The 18949-nt window shown below is 40.7% G+C and overlaps 1 protein-coding gene across 3 annotated transcripts in view; it reads right to left on the bottom strand.

The window, feature by feature from the left end:
• Positions 1-18949, bottom strand: part of TGFBR3 (transforming growth factor beta receptor 3) — a 116224-nt gene that overhangs the window by 47106 nt on the left and 50169 nt on the right. For all 3 annotated transcript variants that reach the window (XM_032117543.1, XM_032117542.1, XM_032117544.1), the window contains exon 4: positions 3541-3678. In XM_032117543.1, the coding sequence (XP_031973434.1) occupies positions 3541-3678 (138 nt within the window). The remainder of the gene's footprint in view (positions 1-3540; positions 3679-18949) is intronic.

The raw sequence follows: 18949 nt of genomic DNA, 5'->3' as shown, positions 1-18949 counted from the left end.
TTACCTTTGTTAGAAATAACCCTGGAATTTATAATACAATTAATTTGTAACTTTTATTTAGTTATTTACTTACTCAAAGCACATGTCCCTGTAACAATTTGAAAACATTATTATGATACTTTACATGGGGACAAAAAGCGCTAATATTAAAAAGAAATAAGGACCTAGGACTTCACTAATGGTTACATGATCCTTTCACTAAAAACTTTGACCTAGCTCTAGCAACGTGGTCTTTATCAGCAACAAGTCCCAGAAGTTGTCATTTAAACTTCTTTACACTACTTACCATTCTAACTAGGACTCAATCAGTGAAAGTCATTGCAATTCATACTTTACATACAGTATATTAATAAAATTGTGAATGAATGTATTGTTTGAAAAGTCTGAAGGAAAAGTTGGAAAGTCAATGAATATCTTGCCTAAGACTTCCACAGAGACAGACAATAACATTGTTATGACACTCCTGTGGTATGCATGGCACAGATTTCTGTTTTGAGCATAGAATTCATGGGCACTAGAAAAGCTTTTTTGAATTTGAAATCTTTTATGATTCAAAATACTCAATTTTCTGTTTTGGCTATACATTTAAGGAGACTGAACAAGTCAGAGCCACAGAGCTAAGTATTTTTAAACAAGGGCCAAGGAAGCATGCTCGGCACTCTGCAACCCTTGGAGCTGCTATTTACAGTCCCAGGATCAGTTGTCTGGACCTTACTGAAGGCTCTGGCACAGAGGCAGGGAACCTCTCTGCAACTAGGGCAGAAGCAGTATGTCCCTCTGCCCCACAGCTTACCCAAATCAAGAACCCTTGATTCTGAAAAGGGACAACCTTTTCTAGGACAGAGACCATCACAGGGTTTGCAAACTAGCACAGCTCAACACAGGCAAACAGCTCTATGCAAAACTAGAGCCCCTTGACCTCTATTTGGCATACTGCACTTGTCTACAGGTGCTGCTAGGATTTCCTCCACATTTTTCATGTTTTCTGTGCCACATGATTCTGTGCTCTTTTTTCAGAAAGCTTTTGGGAAAACAATGCATTCGTCCTTGTGAGCAGAGTGGAATTGTGGAAAAGCAACAGATGATGAGCACACTTAAAGTTGTTCAGCCCGTAACCTCATGGCTATCATCCCAAGTTGCCCTAGCTACTGAGAAACTGGGTCATGGAAGGCTGATGAATCCCTAGTAAGAGACTGAAGTTAGCTTATGTTTACAGCAAAAATATTGCCTTAGGAAAAGAAAACAGAGTGAACTTTCAGAGTGAGAGGGACCAGAGGGATTAAACTGGGAGAGGTAATGGTGGATCAACACCCTGGCATTCTGCAATCTCATTCTTTGAGCTCTTTGTAGGAAAGAAAAATATAAACCTTAATATGGTAGAAGGAAAAATACATAAATTCATATGGCACTTAAGGAGATCCAAAATTGTTATGGAGAGCTATTCAGATGGATTAGGGATGGGTTAACACTGAGACTCAGTTCAGTCCCTTGCAAAAAAAAAGGTGAGCTCCCATGGGCAGCAGCATTATCCCAGTGCCACAGGCTGGCAGGATGGCATAAGGCACCACATTGTTCAGCCCTTACCATGACCAGCAGAGACTAAGAGGTACAGTTTTGAGAGGAGGCATTTGATTTGAGCCCCCAACACAGCAGGAAATCTGTAGTGCCTACCAGGTACTCCTGCCCCAGCTGAGAAACAGTCCACTCCTTCCTGCAGCATCAGTGGCCAAGTTTATCAGGGCAGTTCTTGAGGTCAGGCAACTTCTTGTTTGGGAAGGACTATGACTGCTGCTGCTCACATCTTCAAGCCTAATCTTGTAACCAGAAGAGCCTGAAACAGTTTTCTGAAGCAAACACACATCTAATGGTACAGTTTTGGCAGTCAGAGCCTTGGGCACATTCCTATTTTTCCTAAGCCTTAATGCAGGCTGTTGAAGCCCCACTGAGACAAACCAAGCAAGCTCAGCATGATCACCATCTGAACTCCAGCACAATCAGCTGAGCAGAAATGGATGAGTCTCAGAAGACCATCTCTCCAGGCCTGGAGCAAGGTAAGGGGAGGGGGAAAATCCTGGGTGCAGAGGAAGAACACAAACTAGCTGAGCAAAATCTAGTTGACAGGAAATGGGAGTGATGATGCATTGTAGGAAAAGGTCAAAACTAAACTGAAAGTAGGTCCAAGGTGTTATTATCTGATGAAAGATCCTGCTTCTTTTGTCAATGAGAGGAATGAGGACGTGGTACACTGTTGTTCCGCATGTTGTTCCTCAGCCATTTTCTGAGCACACCAGAACTGTACTGGTTGCATTAAGGACATGTAACAGGAATGGTCAACAAGAAGATAACAGTAATGAATCTCCAAAACACCAATGAAAAACCTAAGATTGTGAATACCTTAGAATAAAAACAAGCCCATGTTCTTGGCACCAATCAGTAACACACTGTACTGGAAACAGGACAGAGTCCTTCAGAGTTCAAAATATCAAGGGTACTCCTACTCTTATACCTTGATGACAGGAAAAAGAAAGACAATTCCAGAAAGCTTGCAGTGTCCAGCAAGTGACAGAACTCTTCGTGCACTTAATAGTGTCGCCACCATACCAGGTCAACTGAGAGAGCAGTGCCCCCTTCTCAGCGCTCTAATGCTGCACCATGGTCCATCTTCCTGTCCTGCTGATGCACAGTGACACAATTAAGTTCTTACTGGGTGCTGCAGAAACAATCTTGCCTACCACTGTCAACTGTGCTGGAGGAGCAAAATGAAGCCCTATAAGGATACCGCTAAAAATAATCAAGTTTAGTTCTGCAATTAGAGTTGAATATAGTGAAAGCTGTAACTTCCATAAAGACAACTCATGATTAGACATGATGTCACGCATCAAAAATTTAATCCAAACAACTTGTCTGTTTCACTACAAATAGCAAACTTGAATGTCCTGGCAAACTGTAAGGACATGATTTACAAATACTAGGTAATATTTGGATCTTGCATTATAAGCAGAGCTCCAGTCTTTCTGAGAAACAAAAATGACTTCATTCTGGGCTTAGCCTGGTCATTTCAATAGACCAAAGCTTCATCAGAGACATAAACCGTAACTGGACATATTGAGCTCAATACATACAAATTTTTGTTTTGGTCACAGACCACACAACTAGCATCCACTCTTAATATTTCCAATTGCTTTGAGACTTTTTGCTTTATGGTACTGTTAAGAGTTCCAATCAGGAATCTGTTACAGCCTCACAGCTTTTTGAACTCGAATGGCTGTTAGTATTAATAACTATATGATGTGCAGATTCTGAAAAGCAGTTTTGCTTTCTTTTCCTTAAATTCACATAACAAGTAATTGGCTACTTTTCCCAAACTGCTTTGCCCTACCACCTAACTGTTCCCCAGAGCCCTACAAGGAAACTTGACTCGCTGTTAACTTGTTTTTTTAATCTAAGTTTGAAAAATTTCGAAATGAATGCCATTAACTCCACGCCTTATGCAACAAGCAGCTATGATAGAGAGCAGGCCAGAGGACTGTGTACACTTACAAAGAAAACTCTTCGGATTCCAGGTGCCAGTCTTTCTGTTTTTAGCTTCCAGACCAAAGGCAAAGGAGAGTTGAGAAGAAACACCAGAGGCTTCTGGTGGATATGCACTGATGAAATTGGATTCAAATGTAACGTGACCTACAGAAAAACACAGAAATATGTAAATACTTCCTGGAATTTGAAACAATGAATCAAAGGTAATTTATACATATTATGACTTTTAGCATTCAGGTCTTGACTCAAGATTATACACTAATCTACTTCCACAAAAATCAGTCAACAAAGCACAGAGAAAATAAAATATGAAATAGTTAACATTTGTGCTCTATGATTGCAAAGCACTGTTAAAAAGAAAACCTTGGCAAATGCTGATGAAAAATAGCTTATGCAAAAGGTCAAACCACTAAGCTGAGAGTTGGAGAACATGGAGATAAAAAGAATTACAAAGCAAACTCTGATTTCTGGTTTCTAGATGGTAGTCTACAAAGCTGGCTTAGAGTATAAAACCTCACGTGCTGATTCTATTAAGGGCATAAATCTAGCCTGCAAAACAAAAAAAACCTAAACAAACAAAAAACAGGAGGAACAAATCCAGAAACACAAGTGAGCACTACACTACTTTATGGAAGGAATTCCAAAAGAAATTTTAACATACACTAGGCAAAGAAAATGCCGGTGTTCAGAGACTAAAAAGATAACAGGGTAAATGATCCCAGGAAAGTGGACATCATGGAAGTGAGGCAAACAGTTACAGGTGGCTTTGAAGCAACCAGTTTGTGGTTGCTGGAAGTCCCTCCTGCCCAGCTCCTCATATCCTGGCACTGCCCTTCTAGAAAGGCTTCAGTGTTGGGCAAAACCATAACCAAACACATGACAGAACAGCCTGTCCATTTATAGCATATACAGACTTGCAGTTGATATTACAGTGGTTTTGTGGCACCTAAGAAGCTGTTTAAGCAGTCGGGGTTTAGCTTGATACTTCATCCCACATTATAGGAAGAACCCTTTAGTGTGCAGTGGAGAGATGATCTACCATAGACTGAGCAGGGAAGCTGATGTCTCACAATACTGGTGACTGGCAGGTTCCCTGACAGACAATCACAACTCTTTCTAAAAAATGTATAGAGGAAGCAAACATGAACACAACCAGCAGTTTGAGTGGTGGCAAACAGAAATGAGCACATGGGTAATTCAGAATTAATTCTGTATCCTGCTAGAGAATCCAAAAGTAAATTGGAGATAAAGAAGAGCCACTATGTATAGTTCATGGCATGATTCTTACAAAGTGGCAAACAACCATTAGTTTACCATTAAACAGAGGTTCATCCAGTAAAGTAACTAGATGAAAGCTAGAGACCAAATTGAAAACTAGGTACCTATTACTGTTGCAAATTTTTCCAAAATAAAAAGAAGGGTGGGGGTGGGGTTTTGTTTGTTTGTTTTTTTTGTTTGGGATTTTTTTTGTTTGGTTGGGGGTTTTTTGTTTGCATTGGGGATTTTTTTTTGTTTGGTTTTTTGGGGTTTTTTTGGGTGGTTGTTGTTGGTTGGTCTTTTTTATTTATTTCCTCTTGAAAAGTTCACCATCACTATAAAGTCAACACTAAGCCTTGGTCTCAGGTCCCAGACACCCAGAGGACAGCAGAAAGACCTTTTTCCACTACTTAAGACCTTGCAAAAATAGCTCGCAAACAGCTGGCTGTGCTCCCACACTAACTGGTAGCAGTTGCTTACAAGCAGAATGCACCAGATTCTGACAATCCACTGACCAAACCTGTCCTCAGTCCCCACAGTGAGAGACATCAAACCCCAAATGCACACCTCTGGGAGCACCGAGGACATCCCTGTCCTCCTCTTTGTTAAGCTTGATTAAAACTTGTTGGAAAGCTGAGTAAATCCATATTTGTACTAAACCCAAGCTGCTTTAAAGAATGAGTTCCTCTCCTGGCCCACAGCCGGGCAGTGCCAGCCCTGCCTTCAGGAAGGCCAGGCAGTGCCATCTTCTGCCCTCTGCAGCCACCTCTGGCACCACCTGGCCTCTCCAGCAGAAGACATGGTAGTATTTACACATTTCATAAAGAAAACACTAAGTACCACGGAGTACCAAGAACCACATTTCTCTCCATTTTCTGCCTCTAAAGAATAAAATACCTCATTTTAGCAAATTGCAGGGTGCTAGTGCTCTCAATCCTAATGGGAGGACAGAGACCTGAAATGCCAAACAACCATGTTTGTAGCTACAGAAACTGCTTTACTGTATCACCTATAGAGCCAAAGTAGTTCTGTTACCTGAACATGAGAGAGAAATTATTCATTTTACAAGACTCCTGCTTTGTTGTTCGGTCTAGAAATGGAGAGGTGAAAGGAAAAAGGAAAAGGTGTTTAGAACCACTATTAAATTCATGTTAACTAAAAAGCATTCTTGTTTCTTTTCTTGTAGCTTTTGAGCTGTAATCACTGCTAATTACTAATAAGCTGTTTAAACTATTAAAGGTAATTATCTTGTTCTGGGCTTATGTTTTCTTACAAAACAATAAAAATACTGTAATCTCAGTTTAGTAAAGTAGTCCAGTTATATCTTTTGTAGTTCTGACCTTGCAAATATGAGTTCAAATTTTATTCTGATTTTTTTCAGCTTCAAATGGCATAAAATGCATCCAGTGTACTTCCATGCCCAATGATAACTGGTTTCCTTTGACCCTAGATATTGATGAAATTACTTACAATATAGTTTATGTGCTTAAATAAACAAGAATAGAAAACCAGTAACAATCCTCTTGCACTGGCCAACAGGAGCACTCAGCTTGGGCTTGCACTCTGGTTGTATTTTTGTTAGAATGTCAAGTCAGTGTAAAAGATATGGCTCTTATTAGAAACTTCAAAAAATTTTTGCTATTTAAAACATCCATTATTTATTAAAAGCAGGAATGATAAATACATATAACACATTCTGAAAACTTCATCTCAGAAGCAGCTCGGCCAAGTTCTTTGCATAGTAAGGAAATGGAGAAGTACCTCTGTTTCAACTGATCTCAGACAAATTTATTCAAAGCCGACATCTATCAGACAAGACAGATGTTTTAGACTTCATGAAGATTCCTTCCTGTTGTTTTAGTCACACAAGAGAGCACAGAGCAATCATACTACCTTAGTGAGAAAATCAGAGACTCTTTGCAACTGGATCTACTATCAGACTTTGTAGTTGCTATTCCCTTAGCTTTGAAAATTAAAGATGCAGTATAATACACACATACATTATTATTTCCATTCATGCATGGAAATAATCAACAAAGTTTGAGCTGTATGCAGAAGTGGTGATGTACCTATCCATGCCTTTGGCTGAAACTGTAGGATAAGTTATACCACATAATGGAATTTTCCTACAGTTCTGCCTGAAAAGTGCAGATCCTTGAGAAAAGCTACAGGACTTCAATGCCGAATCAACTTTTTTCATAACTAAATGAAATGCTTCTGTGAAAATTTTCCAAATAAAGGTAATTTTGCATTCCTGTACTCCTCAGTTTGCTCATAACTAAGCAAAAAAACACACAATGAAAAATTCATATCCCTAGTTCTAAACTTGAGAAAGAATATAGTTCATGTGACCATGCTTCTGCAGCAGCCTCCATCACTATATTCCTTAGCATATATATTCCCTGTCACTACATTTATTTGCATAACAGAGTACTCAGCAAAAAACTGAGTCTTGAGAAAAAAAAAACACCTTGGTTTTACAGACTGAAAAAAACCCGCTCAGGACTATTAAAATGCCCTAGGGTATATTACCGTGTCCCGCAGCCATAGGGAGGAGGAGAGAAGATCCAGCAGGCAGGAATTGTGCAGCAAGATTGAATGATTTAATTATTTTACAAACTCTTTTAAAGACTTTTTTCTTTGTAGTCTAATTGGACAAAGGATCAGCCACCCCTTGGGTGTGATTGGCTAAAATCCTAAAACATCCATTGTCAAAATATTTTTCTACTATACCATAAACAAGACTTTTCAAGGTTGCAGGTGTTTCATTGTTTATGGAACTCTGCTACTATCTTCTGTGAGAGAGAAAAGTCTCTCACGGACTTGGAAAATAGCAAGAAAATCCTTGCTAGCAGCATTTTTGTATCCACACAGGACCATCTTGGTCATCATGTTTTTCATAACCAGTTTCTGCTTCAGAGCTAGCACTGCTGAGGAACCTACCTGCTGGTTAGCCAAGTCTGAATGTGACTGTTCCCACTGAGAAGTTGTACAAAATTAACACACTCCTCATAGCATAAATACTTCCCCCCTTGAACTTAGAGTTGCTCCAACATCACTGTCTTGCATCACAAGTGTCTTGCATCACACAGTGCTTGATGATACACAGCAGTGATATCTGTTATGAGACTTCTTTCTGGTTCTTGGAAAGTTTTTCAAGCAAACTGCTTGGGAGCTACCAGCACTCAAGATATTTATGCCAAAACCCTGCTGCCAAGCATTTGGGTTTTACCTTGCATAACTACAGTCAGTGGGTATCCCATGAAATTTCAGCCCAAGTACAGTGGGCATGGTCAGAAGAGCTCACCAGAGAGGCATTTATGTGAGGGAGAGTGGTTTGAATTGCAGGGTCCAAGTGAGAGCCTGAACTTTGACTACGCATCAGAGGTCCTCTTCCCACTCCTGCTTCAGAGACTGAAAGGCTTAGCAGGACTCTAAGGTATTAAAAGTTATGATGTCAACACAAGCACAAGTTCAACACTTCAGCTGCACCAGCCCCTCCAGCATGACACCAGCCCTCTCTTTAGCTCTGCCTTGCTAAGCTTTCTGCTGCCACATCCATGCTCCCACCAACTTGCCCCTTTGCTAACTTCTGGCATGGCTGTCTCCATCCACAGCAGTGCAGTGCAAGATCCTCATCCTTACTCTCTCTACAACAATCTCAACAAAATGTCATTTCTGCTACAGTGCCCCCACTGTGGCTCTAGTTATACCATATATTAGCTGAGTCCTACGTGATCCCCCTCCCCCAGACACCTTTCTGTCTCAGCTCAAGAGCCATTCAAGGCACATCCTTTCTCAAATGTCTAGAAAGTTCATAGCACCTTCTAAAGACAACACAAATTAATAGAAAGACACTGGATCACTTCAAACCACCAAACAAAATGTTTCTAATTAATAGCACAAGAGGTAACTATGATTTTTCTCCTTCTTTTTGTATTTTCACTGGCAAAATCCATATTACTAAATATTTATGTGAAGCCTTGCCCAGAAACCCCATCAGAAACCAATCCTATGTGTGTTCAGTGCTGTACAGTGTTTTGAAGACATGGTGTGAAACTCCAAATTCATTGAGTTCTGTGTTAAAATTTCTAACTTTTTTCTGAAACTGCCATATAAGCTTTTTTAAAAAAAATAACATCAGGGATCCAAAAAGACACACTATCCATCCATTCCCAGATTTTCAAAGCAGCTTATAAAATACACATATTTTGTACTTTTCAACAACATTCTGCCTCATTCAAAGTCTTCAGGCAGCTCTGTGACCAGTTTGGTCAAACACCACCAAAAGAAAAGGAAACCAGAATCATTAAATGGACTTGGGCATTTTTAGGTCACCTAGTCCACTTAAGAAGCAGCTGCTATTGCTTTGCCCATGTTATTTTAAAAACATATTAAGAGACAGCACATTAACCAAGCAGACAGCAGCACATCAGTACAGGAAAATAAGTCAATGTGGTCCAACACATTCCTCACTCCCAGTGAAGGACTCATTTGATCACTGAGCTGTTGCACAGCCAGCATTTGCATTGTGCAATGAGTAGCTAGGCCAGACCTTCTGGGCATGTGTGTCAGCAATGGTCCTCTCACCAAGGCTCAACTTCAGCAGCTGTTTGTCAGAGGAAGCTCCTCTTCCAGACTCACGTCTGGGCCCCCTTGGCACGCACTCCTCCAAATCATACATGACTAACTTGTGAGGAATACAACAGTTTGGTCATAGGTGAAAATTATAGATGAAAGCTATTCTGAAAAATCTTAAAACCTACACATTCATCTTTAAAAAGCATCCAAGTACAACTGGGACGTGAACCACAGAGTTGTTGTGTCCTATTTGCTAGAATGCCTTTTTCCATTCACAGGCACAATGTCCATCAAACCTTCACTGGCACTGCTGAGGCAGCTGTCTCTGTACGGACTCATGCTGCTCACCCCTGTCTGCACATTCTGCACACAGTTCCTTTAAGGTCTCCAGCAGCAGCAAGGTTAAGGCGGCTGCAGAAGCTTCTGTCCCCAGAGATCAGAGTTTCATGGAAGGCTGAGTATCACCACAGAAACCAACTACAAAAACAGTCTACGGGCTCCTGCCCTGTTACTCTGGTAAAGCAATTTGTACTATGTGAAAGGCAAGGACACAAATGCTGAAAACTGATCAAAGTAAATGCTGCTGTTAAAGTACCATTTTGTTTTGCTGACTTCAAGGCATCAAATCACAGGCTCTGTGTTTTGTTCTAAAAAGATGAAAGTTAAGTGCCAAGGATTTGTAAGGTTGAATTAACTATTCCGGCATGAAGACCTTTAGATAAATTCATAGCACATTTTCCAAAACAGCCATTACAAATCTTTGCTAATAAGCCAGGACAAAATATGCAGGGTTGTATTGAATTACACTGCCTAGGCTTGGACAGCTGTTCTCTAAAAAAGAAGGAAAAAAAGAATTTTAACTCTCAGATCACATAAGCACATTTTTTGACTTACAAGTGATGCAGTAAAGATGGATTTATGACATCTTAACTCATTACTCTGCTGCAATGATTAACTCATTCAAAGCAGGCAAAATTTAGAGCTGAAATCTGAAAATTTGTACCTATCTCTGCCTTAAGTGTTCTCACTCTTTCTCTTAATACAATATTTATAAGACATAATTTGTTCTGGTATTGCAAGTCAAAGAAATTAATATGAAGAAACTTATTTTTACAGTTCACTTGTGTCTATCAATATAGGAGATTAGGAATTTCTACTGAAATTCACTTGAAAAAATATAATGTTGGTACACTGGCTGTAACAGAATTCAGTCAAGGATTAATCCATTAATCCACCTCAAGTGGTGGGATCTGGTACTGCGCCACTTTTCAGAAGTGTTCATCAATTACTTTGGGAAGGATACTTATCTTTTTAAAATAAAAGTAAAGGAAAAGTGTATTCTTTAGACATGGACTGTGAATTCAAAATAGAATACTGTTTTTTCCTCCCCCTCATATTTTTGCTATGATCACTGAATATTGTGTTACAGATTTGATACCAAGACAGCTATTAGTAGATCACAATGCCCAGCTTTCCAGAGTCAACAGTTTCTGAGAGAGAGTTTGCTGATTTTTCCAAGAAACTCCAAGTATGTACACATGGTGTTACTGCTTGAACATAACTTTGCTCAAACGGTTAGATATTTGCACTCTTAAATCAAATGAGTGTATAAGCACGTTCCTAAAAGCACACGAGATCCTACTGCTTCCCTTCTAGGAAGGTTCTCCAGTGCAGACTCTTTGTACAGACAGAGCAAGCACCAGTTTTTGAAAACTCATCCCAGCAATCAGACAGACAATCTTCAAATCAGTATCAAAGAAACCACTAACTCCAGGGAAACTGCAATGGCACTAAAAGAAAGTACTCGTACCCACAGACAGTTCCTTTTTCTCCCACAGAACCCAATGCTGGCCACCTTCACAGCCCTTGCCAGGGACGCACCACACCACCTTCTCTCTGCCAGACCAGCACTCATGGATGCTGCTGGGGCAGGGACCTGCCCCTTTGGGAGAGAGCAGGGATGGGGGCTGTGATGCATGAGGCACAAGGGGAGAAAAGACCTTTTGTTACTTCCAGGATGAGGCACGACTCAATCCTTAGGGAATGGATCTGAGTCCCTGGTAGCATCTACCCAGGTGCGTGGGGGACTGTAGTTTATTTCCAAGGCTCATGCAACACTCTAATTCTAAAATCAACCCTTTGCTTATTTTACCCTAAATATGTGATTGCAAATAGATTGGCATTGCCTGGACCTTCTCGCCCACACAGTACTGAGAGAATCAGATTGACAAAACAGCAGTTATAGCTCAGTTTTAAAAATCATGGGAAAGATTCACCCCTGGCATAATTCCACTGAAGCTACTGGCATTAAACCAGAGACTGATGTGGTCCCATACATTACTTCATAAAAAAAGAGAATACTATTGCACAATCTCTTGATCGTTACAATCTACCACCCAGACTGGAAAACTAGGCTCCATTAAAAAAAAAAGACAAGAGTAGAGAAAACTTGATAAGGAGTGCCCAGCTATGACCTAGGGCCCACTGCACTCTCTTCATTAAGAAGTACTCTCAAAAACCTTTGACCAAAACGTGTTTGAAAACTCCTTTTCCCTCCACCCCTACTTGTCCTGCAATAGAGGTTAAAGGTCAGGGTGTGCTGTGCTAGACACAAAGAGCTTAAAAATCAAGTCCCGCAGCACATGAACATGCCAACATCTGCTAACAAACTATTTTGAATTATGCATGATGTTCCCATTATTAATGATTCAGAGGAAAAATCAGAGAATCACAGAACAAGCTGAGTTGGAAAGAACCCTCAATGATCATCGAGTCCAACTCCTGGCCCCGCACAGCACCGTCCCCAAGAGTCACACCATGTGTCTGAGAGTATTGTCCAAATGTTTCTTAACCTCTGTCATACTTAGGGCTGTGACCACTTCCCAGTGGAGCCTGTTCCAGGGCCCAGCCAGCCTCTGGGTGAAGAACTTTTTCCTAATAACCAGCCTAAACCTTCCCTGACACAATTTCAGGCCATTATCTTGGGTCCTGTCACTGGTCACGACAGAGAGGAGACCAGTGCCTGCCCATCTCTTCCACTCATGAAGAAGCTGTAGAATGTGATGAGGTCTCCCCTCAATCTCCTCTTCTCTAGGCTGAACAGAACAAGTGACCTCAGGTGCTAAATGGCAGCCTCAAAACATGTTCAAGGCAAGAACCAAACACAGCTCCCTTCACCTTCAGTACAGATGAAGCATCACCCTGGAGTTTGGCACCTGTTCCATGCAGAGCAACACATTGTTTTTAAGGAAGATCTAAGGCTTATCATCAGAACCAGACAGAAAACTGACCTCTGCCCATACACTGACTTGGCAGTTGTATCCAACAGTCAGATGAGAGGGAGCCCTTTAGAACAAAAGCAGGACAGTTATTGAAGTCCTATTTGCAATAGAAAGGGGTATTACTTTCAGAGTGCAAGAATAGTTAAGAGTAAGAAAACTTGAGGGTTTGTATAAGGACAGAACACAAAGGGCAATAACTGTATTACTGCAAGTCATACTGAGACAGTTCTGTGACAATCATCTTGAAAGTACAACCCAAAGGGTTTACTGATAAATTTTATGTAGATACCATACACACACTGCCTATGTTAGCTTAATTTACCTGAATTACATAAAATCCAGCTTTCCCTGTGCATATATATTTCAATTCAATTTTCACTGAATGTGTTCTGTATTACATAGCTTTGAGAATCAAAATTCTCCTGAAAAATAAGATTTTTCAAAAAATTCCATCTGCAGCAAAAAAAAACCAGTCTCTGCACAAGCAGCTCTGCTCAGCTCTGCCAACCAAATCTAACCCTCACACAATAATCCCTACTTTGGTCACCTGGAGAGCAAGGGCTGCCCACAGTGACCAGCCCCATGGTTAGGTCAATGGAAAACTCATGCCCATCAGTGCAAAGCTGGGACCACTTCACCAGTTCTGTCTGTGACCTGAGCTAGATGCTCAGGCTCCCAAAGATTAAGGGACACCATTTGCGTCCTTCTGCAGATCAGCCAGGCTTCCCAGCACTTGAGTCCTAAAAACACAATGCTTTGCTCAGATTTGCATAAATCAGTAGCTGTCAACGCCATTCACATGGCATATAATGAATCCTGAGGGGACAGTCTTCCTTTTATACATTTTGTGGGAAAATTCCTTACTGGCTTTAGATCTGTTTAAGGGCAAAGGATCTGTCCCTGTACACAAGTACAGCATCCCCCCCACTGCTGATAGCGGCCTATTCAAAAAAATGGTATCATCACACTAAATTTTACTTCAACAATTCAGGTAGAAGACTCATGCAGAAATGAAACTAATTTTCTATTCCATACTTATGTGTACATATATTGCAAATCCAGGTTTTTTCTTCAGTGCATCATCTGGGCTGCAAATTTTAATTTGCCTTCCCTTCTCCAACCCCTAAACTATTACCAGGTAGTTGTGTAACAGGGTACCCAATGCCCTGAAAAGAAAAAATGGGTGTAAAGGGGATTAACTATGTTAGAGAATATGAGTACATACTAAAAAGCGGCTCATGTCCCAAAGGAAATGCTTCTTAAACTGAGAGATAAAAGATGTATAACAAATTTCTGCCAGGATCATTTACCTTAAATGCATTTGGGGCCTTCTGAACAAATCTAGGCAGGCTATTCCAGGTACACCCAAGTTTCTACTGCCTGTAGAAAGTTAGATAGGTGCTAGCCACCCAGCCACAAATGACAGGGCTGCACTAATGTATCACTACAGTATCAATACATACTGCCTCTCAACAGGTCTTGTTAATCAAGGCTTGGTACTAATACTGAATACTATGTGTATTCAGAGACAGTATTAGCATATCCCATCCACACCAGGTCTGAGGGTAGAATTGACACAGCAGGTTCAAGTTCATCTCAACTGCAAAACACCATGCAAATGTAACAGAGCACACAGTGTCTAAAGAACATCATAGCAAAACTGGAATCTGAACAGACAATTTCCAAATCTCAGGGTAAACCCTTAATGGTTTAACATCATACTTTCCACTGTTTCACAAGCTGCAGGTGGCGAAGAGGAGGAGGCTGATATAATACGGCTTCAGAAAACAAGTAAATACTACAAACAAACATGAAAAAGAGGACAGAAATACTGCAGGACAAAGGGTTATGCCATTTGAAAGCCTCCACACACAAAGGAATTTGGTCCTCACGGTTTGCAGCTAGACCACACATAAATCCAGATGACTGGAAAAAAGAAACATCATTCTACAGGTGTCTTTTAAAGGGCACTGTCACACAGGAGAGTGTAAAATGCAGCATTCACATCTTTATTGGATATGAAAAATTAAATTCTTGCTTTCCAAGCCAGAGTAAGGAACAGCATGTGTGCATGACTCATAAAAAACAGAAAACCTAGCAGCAGCTCCAGATTTAGGAAACAGTTTTGTTTACTTTATTGTCAGTAACTCACCAGCCCAAGTAAGAGTTGGTGCAAATATGTGTCTGTACTACATTTGCTCACAAATAATATTAGAAATTAAATACAAAGGAAACTGCTTTCAGAAGATTAAAAGTAATTGTCACCAATATATTGTCTTTCTATTCCCCTGGGGTGGGTCTTCAATCTTCCCAATTCTTTTCTTATTGTCAAACTTAAAAATAATCACAACTTTTAATCTCTGTACAAACAAAGGAGTATTTGGGGAATATTTCAAATAATGATTTTATGATACTAACTACACAGAAAAAAAGAACACCAAAACCTCTAAGGAACCAGATTTTCCATTTAATCAGGCCTAGCCTTATAAGTAAGACTACTCTTTTCTCTATATAATTGCAGAATCAATACCATAAAATCTGACAAAAACCTCCAGAAGGTATTTGTGATGCTATCAAGTATATTCTTGCACAATGATGCCATTTTATGCACTTCATATCTACACTGTCTTGCTGATTCTTGCTTGAAAAGAGATTTACTGAAGAAAATACTGGGTTGCTTTCCAGCAAGAAAGAACCAATTGCTGCTCCTTGCATTCAGTATTTTTCCATGTAGCTTCCAGGTGCATTTTCAGTGTTCAATTTACTTCATTGCAAGTATCACTTGAAACCCAATTAGCAGAGGAAAGACGGCATGTTCCAATGGCCTACTCTGAAGAGACATCTACAAAGCAAGTGCCACTGTACTTCTCTGCAAAACCAATGTCAGACAGAGTCACTTTCCCAAGAGGCCCCGAAACCCTATGTACATATTCACACGCACTAACACACTGCATTCATGCAGAAGACATGAACACTGTGCTTCCTTGAGAGATGATGGAAGAGTGAGCCAGACTTCAAACAGTCTTCAGGGTAAGAGAATGCTGGTTATCTCCAGAATGGTGACAGCTCTTAATACTTATCCCTCGCTGATGGCATTTGAGTCATCAACAAATACCACCTCTCATCCAGGAACACTAACTACTGCCATCACCATGTTTATTACATATGGAATGATCTCTAATCATAATAAAAACATTTCTTTATTATAAATTGCCATAGCAATTGTTAAAGAGACAGTATCAGCTATGAACTACCTATATTTCCTTCAAACTTTCCAAGCAATTAAAGTTTCAGATATTTGTACCTCATGGTGGTGCTATTTTCGCATCTTCTCCTTTAAATAAAAAGTATAAATACTCTGCTTATGTTTCACAGGGAAATAAGAGACTTCTAGAGAAACACAAAGTCGAGTGTAATTGAAAAGCGAGAACATAAAAACACCCAACCAATTAAAACATTTGTTGTTTTCCTATCTTGCCATAGCATGGTTTTACTTTATCAGCTGATACAGGAGCATGACTGTCATGCATGGCAAGGTCCACACAATTTATGTTGGAAATTCTCCCCTGTGCTGGGAGCTGAAGAAGAATGACTTCATTAATTCCAGCTTTTGGTTCAAACAGACACTCTAGAGAACAACATAAACATGACCACTCACGACAAATGTTGCTCCAATATCTCACACACACATGCATGAGCCCAAAGCTAGACTGAAACCTGACCATGGGGTTTGTGATATAAATGGACTTCTGGAAATATCATCACTTCCTTAATTATCTTTTCTTGGGGAAAGTAATTACAGACAGAGTAGTAATTTATAAATACTCTAAGACATATCAGATACAAGCTTTGAGGGAACTGGAGACCACAAACACAAATCACAGTCTATGATCAAAAATCAACACACATCTGCCTGAAAGAAACATGTGAGCACAGATGCACAATGTGCTTACACACGCAAGCCATAGAGAGACAGGAAGAGTCCATCTAGTAAACAGCAGCAGCAGCCCTCTTGCTCTCTACAACCCTGCAAGAGCACATCAGTACCTGCAGGCACTTGCATCAGAGGAAAACAAGAGTCCAGTTTACAGCTTCCAACGTGACGCTTTAAGCAGCAGACAGCAAACACAAAAACTGTGAGCAGTCAGAAAACTCATCCTGGCGTTTTTTCCTTCTGAACCCGTCAGCGTTCTGTGGTAGGCCTTGGCATGGCCTCAGACACCGCTCCACACAGCTCTCTGAACTGAGAACAGGGCTCACTTTCTGCACACAGCAAACAGTCCCATTGCTAAAAACGGAAAATACCAAGGGTTTGCACAGCACTTTCCAAGTCATGAGATGTCACTGCTGCCTCTTTAAGGGCAGACACGCATCAAGCCACGCTCCCGCAGGACAGCCGGCTCTGTACAAACATGCTTCTCTGGCCAACACAGGACTTCCTCTGGCAGTTCTGGTGGGCAGAACTTGAAATGACTGCCAAGTCCAATGACCAGCAAATCCTGAGCTGGCTAAAAACAACACGCAAAGACTGCGGTCCAGACAAACAAGATGAAAAAGGCACATTAAAAAAGGTGTTATTTTATGCAAGCACAGAAGCCTCAAAAGTGATAACGAAGAGAAGAGGGGGAAGAGCATTGTGATGGTTTTCAAAAAACAAGCAAACTCCACTTCTTAAAGATATGGCAATGCCATGTTCATCAATCAAGGCAATTAAGACATGAATGTCATTTTAGTGTATCAGCGGCATGGGAGTTGCGGCTTTCAGCAGACGTGGAGTTATCTGAGACAGACACTGAATGATTATGATTTCTGTGGAGCATGCTACCACTATCTTTAAGGCTTTATAAGGTCTATCATGAGCTTAATTTCTGATTCAGTCCAGTACTCCAGCTGGGCTCTTGGGCATGGCTGTGTGTAAAGGGAGTAACAGCAGCCTGTGAAACCACCCTGGTGAGCCAGTGGAGCTACCACAAGCTGTGGGCAAGCTTTTGAAATTACCCACGATCAGAGATGCATGTGATGAGGAACTCCTGCTTTCCAAGCAACAAATACAGGGTATTCCTGGAGTACATTTGCCGTAGTGTCACCCACAACTTGACTCTGAGACCTAACTGCCACAGAGCACTGGTGGAAGCAGTAATTCATCTGGACTTCCCATTCTCGATCTTCTTATGTTGTGGATCTTCTTCCCTCACAACACACCATGCAAGAAGACCACAATAAAAAGCAGTAGTCAATCTCGAATTTGACAAAGAGGCTTGCAGGTGGCCAAACTCATTTTCCACTGTCATTCTGTATGCCCACTATAGCTGATTATGTTGCCTCTGCATAACTTCATGAACCACACATCATCAAGGAACAAGAAGTAAGGGGTGAAGTGATTAATAACCTGGATGGGCTCAGCATAACAGGAGAGCTGGCCAGCTGAAGAGACTGAAGGTTCAAAACCCCTGTACATACTCGCACTGAAACCTGCATGTCTGCTGCAATAGCTAGAGATCCATTGCTGCTGCCAAGCCAAGGTGGTCAGAAAGTGAAGAGGCAAGGAAAGGAAAATACCCTTGCAATGCTGAGATTTGGTCTGTACCTTGGCAGAGGCACAGTGCTTTGTTTTATCTCTCAAAGCTGCTTCTTCTAAAGCAGCAACTATTTTTCTTCAAAGCAAAGGCCTTTGACCTACCAGAAGTACTAAATATACCCATGTGCAGCGATGTATACCTATTCAAACAAATGAATAGGTAACAAAATCCTCACTAACTCCAGCTGTCAAATAACAAACCTTGAATTCCCTTCTTGCCTGCTGTCGGCACACGACCTCCAGGCCCCCTCTGACCATGGCTCTGGTGCTGCAGGTCAGCATGTTTAAAATACGCCCAGAAAGTGGCCCCTTTATCTGAGCTGAATCTCAAGGCTGTTCCTGGATCTCTGGATGCCTGAGCATGAAACAAAACATTTTTCCCCGACATAGCCTTGGGTAAGGCTGTTGTAGTATTACACTTCTGAAAACAGTTAAAATGAACACACTGGGAAATACAGTAAATGTGTAGCATAATAGGCAAAACGAACTAGGTTTTCACCACCTTCATCACCCAGATCTTCATAGTCTTAAAAACCCAAAATCCTGTGACACAGAAAAACTATCCTGAATTCAGGATCAGCCCATTATAATTAGCTTATTCCAGGAGCTAACAGCCATTTTAATATCAGGTTTACTCTCAAAGGAAATTTTTTGAAGTTATTATAGATTTTTGCCAAGTAGCACTGATTAAACAGTGGGGAAAAAGGTCTTTTGGATT

This window comes from Corvus moneduloides, chromosome 9, assembly GCF_009650955.1.
Source record: "Corvus moneduloides isolate bCorMon1 chromosome 9, bCorMon1.pri, whole genome shotgun sequence".
NCBI lineage: Eukaryota > Metazoa > Chordata > Aves > Passeriformes > Corvidae > Corvus > Corvus moneduloides.
Note: the sequence above shows the minus strand (reverse complement) of the source record. Positions and strands in the feature narration are given on the sequence as shown.